We start from the raw sequence: 12,706 nt of genomic DNA on the forward strand, positions 1-12,706 counted from the left end.
ATATGGTGGAATCGTATTTCAAACTCTTTAACTGAACACACATGATTTCCTACATACAAAAACTAGAGAACTGATGTAACGATTTCACCTTATAATAGGAAATTGCATCAAAAAGCTCGCTAATTTCATCTGGATGGTCAACGGGCTGAACAATAGGATGAGATGTGATGGTTCCGTCACTTTCCACTACTCTCGTCAAAACTTCATCTAAGAACTGATCCATCTGTGTGACGGTAAACAATACGTGTTAACAGTTTTTGAGAAAAAAAAATCCTTCTGGTTTCTAATAGAATATTTGCAATTGCAATTTCTAGGGAAAATTTATTTTAGTTCGTAGAACTCATTATAATAACTGAAAAAAGTTTCACATATTACTATTTAAAAGCGAGAGACAAAAATAAACATTTAAACATTAAACAAGAATTCTGTTTTCCCATAATTTCTACAATATTGACATCTGAGGTTGATGGTTTAAACTGAAGCAATAACATTTTCAAATATCGCAATTTCAGTGTGTTGCTAGCTGGAAAAGAAGGCTTGGCCGATAAACTGCATTCTATTTAGAAGCAATTGAATAAGTGCATATGTTGAAAGTGTCTGGTAATACGTTTTTCGCGCTAATTTTATAAATTAAATATTCGGAACTAATAACTCGAATAGTCTGAGACCGGGATAATTTGACAGATATAAAAAATAAGCATCTTGAACTTGCGCACATTAACACCCACGGCTTCGTACCAGTTGGCAGTCGATTTGGGGTGAGCAACTTCGTAACAGGCTTTTCCAGATTCAAACCTACGGTTGTTGTATGTTACTGTAAGAATCGACAGAATTAAGTTGTTTTGGTTAGGCTACGCTAGATTTTTATATTAACTCATCGTTTCATATGTGGGATTGATCCGCCAATATGTGATCCTTTGTGACACTCAGGTGACACTTGCCCACGTTTTACTTTCGTGCCGTCGGCACCATTTTAGACATGTATTTTCTAATGGTTTACCCCCTTACGTTGGACGGTGTCATTGGCGATGGTGACACTGTCGAACTTGACCATGTTTATAAGGTTTTTTGCGGGCAATTCGCCTTTTTTATTCTATTCAATTTTTTAACTGCTTTATGAGCATTGTTTACATTTTTAGTTTGTTTTCTTTTTACATTTTTTTTTCTAATTTTCCTTCTTTTTTACATTTTTACCGGTTGTTTGGCGCAGATAGCCTAGTTGTTTTGCGCCAATAAACCCCAACCAACCAATCAACATTAACATCATGTGTATATAAATGGATGAGAATTCACAACCCTATTGATGCAAGTGGAAACAACAATACAACAAATGGGAATAGCTGGTATGAATGAACACACACCTCGAAAAATGGTGTGACTTCACACCTCTAAAGGCATGATGTCACACCATTTTTGTTTCAAATAAAGCAGAAACATTCTGATTATGGAACATGCCGAAAATGAGTAAGCATAATTTTGTTGTAAAAAATAGAAACTTTTTTCAGCTATAAAAAGTGACTTTATAGTATGTATAAACCAAATTAATAAACAAACACCGATGGGGGAATCTTACAAAGAAACATTAATATATACAAAATGTCTGTAGAATATATCTAAAAAGTAACTAACACCAAGTCCCTTTGGAGTAAATTTAAAAATCAAACATCAAAATCTGACTAAAAATATAAATAACTCACCAACATATACCTCAAATGATCTTGGAGTATATCCAAAATACTGATACACATTAAATGCACTTACAATATATATATATAAAACAACAACTAATAAACACGAAATGTCCTTAGAACATAACTAAAAACCGAATAAACGCAAAATTTCTTAGATATGTGAAAGTATAATAAGCATGAAACGTTCTTGAAACATATATGAAATTAGTAAACACCAAATTTCTTTGGAGTACGTCTGAGAGAACCAACAAACATTAAAATGTACTTGGATATCTAAAACAAAAAAATGCCATAGGACTACATTAAAAAACTAATACAAACAAATAGCTTTTTTACATCTTAAAAACTAATAAACACAACATATCCTTAGAATAAAGCTACTTAAAACCGACAATAAAATTTTTACACATTTATTAATTTATGATGAAATATTCCTTTGTATTAATTACTATATTTAAAACTCAGTTCTTGTCAGCTTTAAATAAAAGATGAAAACACATTTTACGGAAACGTGTACTTTAGAAACTGACTGAAGAAAAATAGTGAATTTTTTATAAACTTACAACATCCCACGATGGTTCAACTACTTCCATTCCTTTAAATTGAACGTACGACGCAAATCCTTCATTTAGCCACAAGTCTGTCCACCATTTCATAGTCACCAAATTACCGAACCACTGAAACCAGAAGCTTCATACTAATACATAGAAAATATGCTTGAAATTCACTTTTTTTTTCTATCTACTTGTTAGCGATGCGTTTATAATTCCTATCGTTTTGGAACAACGGTGTTTTATTGAGGTTGTATATTCCCATTTTATTATGTAAGAGATAGTATGGAGCAAATCTGTATTTATTATTAATGAGATATCCTGGTGTGAGTATATATTATTATTAATGAAATATCCTGTGTGAGTATATATTATTATTAATGAAATATCCTGTGTGAGTATATATTATTATTAATGATATATCCTGGTGTAAGTATATATTATTATTAATGAGATATCCTGGTGTAAGTATATATTATTATTATTAATGAGATGTCCTAGTGTAAGTATATATTATTATTAATGAAATATCCTGTGTAAGTATATATTATTATTATTAATGGTATATCCTGGTGTAAGTATATATTATTATTAATGAGATATCGGCGTAAATCTATTTTTGTTAGTAATATCATTTCTCATTTTTGAAGCTAATTACTTTGCAATCTGTTTTAGTCCTAGGTATCTCTATGAATATTTCTTATTGTCAAGTTTAATTGAGTAGAGTTAGTTTTCACGTGTACTACGTAAAATGATGGTTGATAAGCAGAATCCAATATATTACCATGTGAGCCAGCTCGTGAGCAACAGTGACAACAATTCTAAGTTTGTCGTAGGAAGACGACTCACGCTCATCGTACAGCAGGTAGCCTTCTCGGTACGTTATTAAACCCCAGTTCTCCATGGCTCCAGCTCGGAAATCGGGAATAGCTATCATATCTAGAACAATAAATATAATCCAGTTACAAGAACAATAACTTCTCGTGGTCCAAAACTCTGTGATAAAATGTCACTTAAGAGAATCGTGCGAGTGAAGTTTCTGGAAGAAATCCGCAAGATGTATTTGGGTTTCACGGTCTTGGGTAAATAGAGCTTTCGTGGTATCAATAATGTGTGACAATATTTTCTATTTTATACAAACTTTCATTAATTTACCTCTGAGAACTAGGAGGAAATCGAAAATGAAACTATTTTCTGTAATTTGTAGTCAGAGAAGCAAAAGAAGTTCTGTAACAAAAGTTGGGCATGAATTGTTTGTTATCTATAAAGACACAAAATACATTTTCTATAATATTCGAACACACTATTTGCTTATATCAAACAGATTCCTGGTAAGTACGGCTGCTTTAAAGCTTCCCAGTCTTCTTTATTCCAGATTGAGAAATCCTCTTTCAGTTTTTAATCAACGAGTCTTCACGATTCAGTCTGTAGCTGAAGTTACCTGGTGCGTACAGGTTTCTATTGCTAGCCACGTAAAGAATACTTGCTGTCTATATGTTTTCATAAACAACCCATTTAACAACAGTATGCACAGAGTTTTCCAATTAGAGTCCCCCGATGTGTCTATAGTAAGTTTACGGATTTATAACGCAAGATCCAGATTTCGATTTCTCGCTGTGAACAGAGCGCAGATAGCCCATAAATAACATTCAAATAAACGAACATAATAATGCTAAAAATACATTTGATACTTTTATTTTCTATAGTATTATGTACATATAAATTAGCCCCAAATACTTCTTTAGATGGGGTGTAAGATGTCCCCCAGTAGGGCAGAGGTATGTTTATGGACGTAAAACAATAAAAACGGCGTTCGATTCCCCGTGGTGGACACAGCAGATAGCCCAATGTGACTTTGCTCTAAAACAAACAAAGCATGCGATGTAAGATAGCGCACCTGCCCAATGACAGACCAGTTTAAACACAGTCACAATTTATTAAACACTACAATCATTAATTTCACGAACTTCTGATTATATTCACTAAAGGAACAGAGGTAGAAGACAATTTTTCACTTGTTTATTTATTTCGTTGTTGTATCTCAGTACCAAAACGAATGGAAAATATCAAAAATTTCTCATAAAACCCAAAATTGTGCAAAAATGTATTTAATGGAATGTTTAAGCTGTGCAGTTTATTTTTCTCGGAAAATTAAAAAAAAAACGTGTCAAATATAAGTAGGAAAAAAATGAAACGGCAGAACTAAAAACTTACCGAGTTTTGGCAATGGATAACTTATGTTGTAGTATTTTTCGAAAAACGTCAGTATCTTTGCTCCAGCTTTTAAGGAGTAGTCCGTTTTGTTGTATTTGTCTGGTGGTGCGAGAACCCTTATCTGAAATAAACCAGATTTTTATGGCCCTTTCTGACAAATTTAACAAAATAGAACATGAAGAAAGATTATTCAGGTTTCTATAAAAAATTGGTTTAGATATTTCAAGTGAGCTTTTATTGATACACTCCTTTGAAAAAGTACAAATGAGAACTGCTAATAATGCTAAATTCAACCAGCCTTATTATTAAATGCAATGATTATTAATTCTTTGAATTCTGTCATAAGGTATAGTTAATAAATTGTAGACTCTTAATTTGGTTAATTCTGAATTACAGTTCATAAATAACGAACATTGAAGAAATATTTCCAAATACAATGTGTAAAATCATAAGGTTGAGTTCAATCACACAATATTGTTAAGCACGAATTTTAGGAACGGTGATGCAAGTTTTTTGTCTGAAATAGCATAAAATACTTCCCTATTATTCAACAGATGATGACACAGAATACACACACTCCTATATAGGGTGTGGAAAGTGGAATAAGTATTGTTATTAGTTTTTGATCACACACTCCAATACACAGTGTGGAAATTGGAATAAATATTGTTTTTAGTTTTCGAATAAACACTCCAATACACAGTGTGGAAAGTGGAATAAGTATTGTTTTTAGTTTTTGAATAAACACTCCAATACATTATGTGGAAAGTGGAATAAGTATTGTTATTAGTTTTTGATCACACACTCCAATACACAGTGTGGAAATTGGAATAAATATTGTTTTTAGTTTTTGAATAAACACTCCAATACACAGTGTGGAAAGTGGAATAAGTATTGTTATTAGTTTTTGATCACACACTCCAATACACAGTGTGGAAATTGGAATAAATATTGTTTTTAGTTTTTGAATAAACACTCCAATATACAGTGTGGAAAGTGGAATATGTATTGTTATTAATTTTTGATCACACACTCCAATACATTATGTGGAAAGTGGAATAAGTATTGTTATTAGTTTTTGATCACACACTCCAATTCATGGTGTGAAAAGTGGAATAAGTATTGTTATTAATTTTTGATCACACACTCCAATACATTATGTGGAAAGTGGAATAAGTATTGTTTTTAGTTTTTGAATACACACTCCAATACATGGTGTGGAAAGTGGAATAAATATTGTTTTTGAACACTTATCTGTTGTAACAACATTCTTCTAAAATAATACACTTACACAGGAGTATAATACATAACTATAAACCCAAAGCTACACTGTTGATAAAATGGAATAAACCTTGTCATTATCATTTCTTAAACAAGTGGAAGAAACATGGTATTGTTATTGTTGCTTACTCACCTTTATACCTCCTTCTGTTGTTGCCTCTTTATATTTATAGTCACAAACAACGACACACAAAAGATAAGTCACCATTTTCTTAGATTTCTCAAAGGTAGTTGCTTGAAGACCATTTGAAATGTCAAACGTTTCCTAAAGGGAAACAATGATACATTATGAATAAGAAAAAAACCAAACAAGAATACATTATTAGTAATCAAGGAAAACAAACAGCAATACAAAAGGCTATTCAGAGAAAATCAAACAAAAATCATTAAGAATACTCAAAGAATAATTTGTTTATTTTCCATCAGTATAAAAGAGATGATTGCTCAATATTTTTCATTTATTAAGACTGAAATAATTTTCTTTTCATGTCCAAAATCAAAGGACTTATAACAGAACTTATGTATTGTCCTATCGAATCTACTTTCGAATTATACCTGTTAAATTTGCTGCTTCCTTGCTTGAAATAAAATAATAATAATTTTACAACTACTTAAAATAGAAAATTACAACCACCCAGTTCTCTAGATAGGTGGGTTTGTCCTATAACTGGAGAGTTAAAAACCGATACTAAAATTAAATTGAAATTAATTTTGAAATTTGAAAATTTATCTTTCAAACGATACCTATTTTAGTTACGTCAAATAGGTATCCTTGTATCCTGTTGTACAGCAAAACAATTTTATATATATATACATACACAGAAAGATATATCTGTTATTTTATTAGAATCAAGTGAATCTTCTCATGTTTTCTCACTTAAAGGAATAGACTTGCTTTTTTCTTATACCTTAGCTGGCATATTCGACAAGGCTAAGAAAGTTGGCTCATGAACCAACGTAACACTAAATTCTGTTTTGAATCCAGGCTCATCAAAGCAGGGAAATGCTCGCCTAGCATACGTTGACTGGAATTGTGATGTAGCAATATACCTGAAAAAAAAAAACGAAAAGTAAATTTTTACATTTTCAAAAAAAAAAGATCTCTATATTAAACTATGTTTTCAACTCATTTCATAGGTGTAATGCTCAGGTGATGTTATAATTCACAATTAACACTAGATTAGATTCAATTTTGATACATACTGTTAAACTTACTAGGCTTAGATCCGAACAAATATCTTCATAACACTTATCATAGTAGGTCAACTAAGATTCAAGCAAGCTTTACAATAATTCAAATATCTTCATAACACTCATTATATTAGTTCAACTAAGATGCAAACAAGCTTTACAATAATTCAAATATCTTCATAACACTCATTATAGTAGTTCAAGTAAGATGCAAGCAAGCATTACAATAATTCAAATATCTTCATAACACTCATTATAGTAGTTCAACTAAGATGCAAGCAAGCTTTACAATAATTCAAATATCTTCGTAACACTCATTATAGTAGTTCAACTAAGATGCAAGCAAGCATTACAATAATTCAAATATCTTCATAACACTTATCATAGTAGTTCAACTAAGATTCAAGCAAGCATTACAATAATTCAAATATCTTCGTAACACTCATTATAGTAGTTCAACTAAGATTCAAGCAAGCTTTACAATAATTCTGTAAACTCACACCAAATGACAGCGACAAAGAGAATTCATAAAAGGAAAACCAATGAAGAAATATCCCTCATTTTCTTTAGTGGTTTCAATAAATTTATTTTTCACATCTTAATCACAATTATGTCATAAGAAATTTATTAGAAAGTAAAGAAAAATCATAGTAATTATTACGAGCTAATCATGTAAGACAAAACTAAAATAATTAAAAAAATATCTTTTGAAATAATGAAGACACACACATACATGTCTATATATATATCACAAATAGACTAGAAACATGTTATATATTAATAGACTAGCCAAAAACTTTGAAATGATTAGAATGTATTGCATCATCATTGGGTAGCCTTGCAGTTAATAATATTTTCGACAGTGGTTATTTTGAAGAGCATCTCTCGCAGGATTTCTATATCTGCAAGTCATGTATTAGCAAACATTCTTGGGCAAACCTCTTTTGATCATTTAATTTAGAGACGATGCATAACCACAACTAAAGCAATGTTTGACTTTAGTTTCTTATACTCACCTTGTTTGATTTGTTTCACTGTCTGTGTAAACACTTTTGTAAAAACCAACAAGACTACCAACAAGCGAACCATGAAATTCGAATTCAAGAAAATACTTTTGGTTTCCGTGGAGCTCTTCGTTAGTCTGGATAACCCAAAACTGGTTCGGTTTGTAATAGAATGGTTCCCGAATCAATACAACACTTTTGTCCGCTTTTTTCACTGTTGTTGAAAGTATGTTAAGATTATTAACGTGCACTAGAAAGACTCTTGTAGGCTCCAAGACTTCAACGGCAATGGTTACTCTGCCGGTAAAAGTGTCAGTTGTTAAGTTCGGATGAAGAGTTAAGTCATAATTCAAGGGACGAATATATTGAGGAAGGCGGAGGTTTTCCCATGCTTTCTTGAATAATTTTCCTTCAAGAAAATCGTGAACCGCTTTTTGGTGATTTTTCAACCATTTTATGTTATTCTGTACATTTTCTAATGCCTGCTTTCTGGCTCTTGTTCCAGCTCCAGCTTCAGGATACATATCAAAAAAGAGCTTCATCTGAAAATCATGGAAAATATAATAATCAGATTTTTTAATATTACACGAACTAATTTATACTGAAAACTTAGAACTTATAATTATGAAGTCTATAGAGCCAATCTTCTAGTAAACATATTATCTATTCTTTAAGTATTTAGGCTGTTCAAGGTGTGTGTTTTCTTATAGCAAAGCCACGTCGGGCTATCTGCTGTGTCCACCAAGGGGAATCGAACCCCTGATTTTAGCTTTATAAATCCGAAGACTTAGCGCTCTACCACCGGGGGACACTGTTCAAGGTAGCCAGTACGTATTTTTTACTAATTTCCTTATTACATTATATCAGAGTGGATTATTATTTAACTGTTAAGGTAATTTTACACCACTTAGTGTACCCCGGTGAGTCAGTGGTAAGTTTTTGGAATTACAACTTTAAAATTAATGGTTCGATTCCTCGCAGTGGACACAGCAGATAGCCCAATGTGGTTTTGTTCAGAAAAACAAACACCACCTAGTGGGAGTGACCAATAATTTTATAATGTTTAACTTACTTCATGTAATTCGAACTCCGTTGTAAAGTAGTCACAGATCTTCTTCACCACTCTTCCTAAATATCTGTTGTTCAAAGTGAACCTGAACACAGAGCAGGAAACATAGCGTGTCAGTCTTATCAACTTAACATAATGTTGTTTAAATAGATAAACTATTTTTGTATTTTGGATCTTTTGTCTTTTGAATAAAGTTGTTGTATCTAAATATCTTTGTTGGAAATGATAACACTGCTATTCCCTTTTGTCACACAAAATACATTTTCTGCTTACCAATTCACATATTTCTCTATTCACAAGTTCGATGTTCTTTTAAATAACCAAAATAATCAACAGGATAATAAGGACTATTATCTGAATAAATTATTAAGAGCTAAACAACTGACGTAGGCATATTCCACATGTGTAGGAATGGGAGGAAACACGTGCATTTAAAATTTATTGCACATTTTAAAAACTGCCACGTCTTACATCAGCATGATACAGTTAACGCAAAGCGATGAAAGTTTTAGAAATAATTGTGACTTAATTTAAATATTTTGTATCACGAATACTTTTGTATTTAAATTCGATTTCGAATTCGATGACGAGGAACCCACTTTCAGACTAATACTGCTTGGAGACGGCTTGAATGGGTAATGACGAAAAATTTTAATATAAGTTTAACATAACAGCAAATGTACAATGTTTCGACAAGGTTTTGTCATCATCAGGTACTTTTGTATTTAGCTTTAATTAAACTAGTTTCTGAAAACAACAGTGCTTATTAAACAAGAAAATATCTTTAAGTTTGTTAATTACTTGTTTTTTTCACATCTTTTATAGACCCTTTTTGAATGGTGTACAATAACAACCTATTTGTTGTTACTTAAATTAATTAAAATAGTATTCGATTGAATTTGGAAGTATATGGTTTTTTTCTTATGAATTGTTTTTTTTTCTTCTTAATTTAGACGATTTATCCTTACCTTTCCACTAGTTTTGACCAATTGAAACGTATGAAACTCCAGACTTTTGATCTGCCCACTGGGTTTCCAGCAATATACCCCAATACTGTAAAGAAATCCTGACGACGAATCATGGATTCGTCCATAGCGTAAGTCAGATATCTGTAAAAGAACAGAGAGAAAAATATAAAGGACGAGAAACCAGTTTGTTTTCATCAAGTTGTGTTTTGAGCATTAAACCTTTGCTACCCGTTTTAGCGTATTTCGAACTATTATAATATTATGGTATTGATCATGAGTTTCATTAATATATTTTAGGTTAAAAAACAGATGAAAACTACAACAAATATCTTACTTGTACACTTTGATTAACTTTTTAACTTGTACACTTTGGATTAACTTTTAAAAATGTAATGTATGCACAATAATGCAAAAGATAATAGAAATCCTTAGGCCTGTTATTCTGTACAGCCTCACAGTAGAATACCGATTTACCTATGACATTGATATACTGATTTGCCGACGAAGATCTTGAAGAATCAAACCACTATTTAAGTTCTCTAAATGATGACAAAACATCCACAGTTATAAAAACAGTTTGGTTGACGTTCTTTAGTGATCCACTGCATCATGTCCTGGATTAGTATTACATCAACAATTGATTTATCCAAAAAATCAGTTAGCATTCTCTACTGAATGAATATTTCAGGTCCTGAATTGACAACACAACGAAAACTGGTCTATTCAACAACTCTGTTGATATTCTTTACTGAATAAGCATTTCAATTCTTGAATTGGTGACACATCAAACACTCCACTGAGCTTTTCAGATCTTGGGTTGAAGACACACCATCACCTTGTTTGTCCAACAAATAGTTTGGTATTCTCTACTGAATGAATATTTCAGGTCTTCAACTGAACACACATCTCTTAAGTGGTTTATGTAACAACTCTGTGGGTGTTCTCCATTGAACTTTTATTGACTTGAATTGATAACATACCATTAAATGGTATATTGAACAACTCAGTATCTTCTATTGAATGGATATTTGACAATACACCATCTACTTGGTTCATCCAACAACTCATTTGGTATTCTCTACTAAACTTTTTAGGTCTTAGATTTATGCCACATCATGAACTGGTACATTCAGGAACTTGGTTGGTGTTATCTAGTTAGAGAATATTGAGATCTATATGGATGATGCGTCAATTGCTTGTATATTTAAGAATTTGAGTAGCACTATTGTTTGACTCGTCATCACAAACTCCTTATTCACCACAGGATTACCCTGGAAGTAGGTGATTGGTAAAAATATGAGCAAGTTATCAGAATGTTTTACCAATACCTATATAAGCATTACATGATCTACTGGAATAACAGAGATCTTAGATACATTGCATCCTTGGATAAATTACCTGCGAAATTAAAGCTTATTGAGAAAAACATCTATCATATCTACAGAGAGAGATGAAAGACAAAAGTTGTATTTTTTGGGAAATAGTTGTGGTGAATAGTTTTTAATTACTTGTGGATTTATACACCTAACTCTAAAATCAATAAAGTCCATCATAGTTTCAAACTTTAAATAATATAACACAGACTGAAAAGCAAAGTTAAAGAAAGTTGAAAAAGCATGATGGGTGGGTCTGTTTTTTTTACCTTTAATGGTCATTTTGAAACAAGATATAAAATATAATTATTGTTTTAATTTGCAATGACCTATTCCAATACTACAGCAGTATGCTATAACTGTTACTTTTACTTTGTGGTCAACTATAATCAGAAAATCTTGTATTTTCTTTTTATTATTACGTTACCTTTGAATCAAAGAGGGTTCCCTCACATGTGCTAGCCCATACAAAAGTTTGGTTCTTTCCTGAGCTGACTGTTCCACTAGGTATCTGTTCCACATGAAATTCCATTCCTTCTCCCTTCCAACTTCAGACATCCCATAGCGATAGACAAGGGATCGTAAGTTAGTTGGAATTCTGTAGAGATAAATTCATTATTGAATAAGTATAAAATTGATTCAAAATATGTTTTAAAGTATTGAACAACATGAAATAGCATATTGCTTTTTATATTTTACTTAACAGAATTTGAGTTCTTCGCTGACGCAGTACTCTTTCCAAATGTGTGATCTGTTCCCCAGACGAGTCTGAATTTAGCATAAACATTCTAATCTATAAATGTGTTTCTTTTCATGTTGTTTAAAAGGTAGCGTGTTTGTACTTTTCTTTAACTAATTTGTTTAAAACAAATTAACAAATGGGATAATGCAACAAACAAATACCATTAATACTATAGTTGAAAATAATGAGAACTTGAAGACAAAACTTCATAAAAACTGGTCCAATGAACCAATCCCTAACAGCATAGCATTTCTATCTATATAGTTTTGTTTTCTTTAAAATCTCTTCATCTTGTACCTTCGTTATTTTCCACCTCCCATACATTCATTTAATAAACAAAAAAAAATTATTTTGTACATCGCATTAACATAACAAACGTTTAGCAAGATTATGATAAATAATTTAGTAATGATCATTACTATCGTTTAGTCCTCCGGTGGGACAGCAGTAAGTCTTCGTATTTACAACGCTAAAATCAGGGGTTCGATTCCCCCTCGGTGGACACAGCAAATGGCGCGATGTGGCTTTGCTATAAGAAAACACACACACAAACTATCGTTTAAATTCGATGACGAGGAACCCACTTTGAGACTAATAATGGCTGGATAATCAGGTACCTGAT

The 12,706-nt window shown here is 31.7% G+C and overlaps 1 protein-coding gene across 1 annotated transcript in view; it reads right to left on the minus strand.

The window, feature by feature from the left end:
* The window catches only part of LOC106467285 (glutamyl aminopeptidase-like), a gene marked incomplete at its 3' end in the record, with an annotated part of 64,929 nt that overhangs the window by 14,998 nt on the left and 37,225 nt on the right, over positions 1-12,706 (minus strand). Inside the window, 10 exon segments of the mRNA XM_013927621.2 lie at positions 89-223; positions 2,255-2,368; positions 3,027-3,181; positions 4,457-4,577; positions 5,871-6,002; positions 6,646-6,787; positions 7,945-8,474; positions 9,005-9,086; positions 9,970-10,110; positions 11,770-11,940. Coding sequence (XP_013783075.2) covers positions 89-223; positions 2,255-2,368; positions 3,027-3,181; positions 4,457-4,577; positions 5,871-6,002; positions 6,646-6,787; positions 7,945-8,474; positions 9,005-9,086; positions 9,970-10,110; positions 11,770-11,940 — 1,723 coding nt within the window.

Source organism: Limulus polyphemus, unplaced genomic scaffold (genome assembly GCF_000517525.1).
Source record: "Limulus polyphemus unplaced genomic scaffold, Limulus_polyphemus-2.1.2 Scaffold2555, whole genome shotgun sequence".
NCBI classification, from domain to species: Eukaryota; Metazoa; Arthropoda; class Merostomata; order Xiphosura; family Limulidae; genus Limulus; species Limulus polyphemus.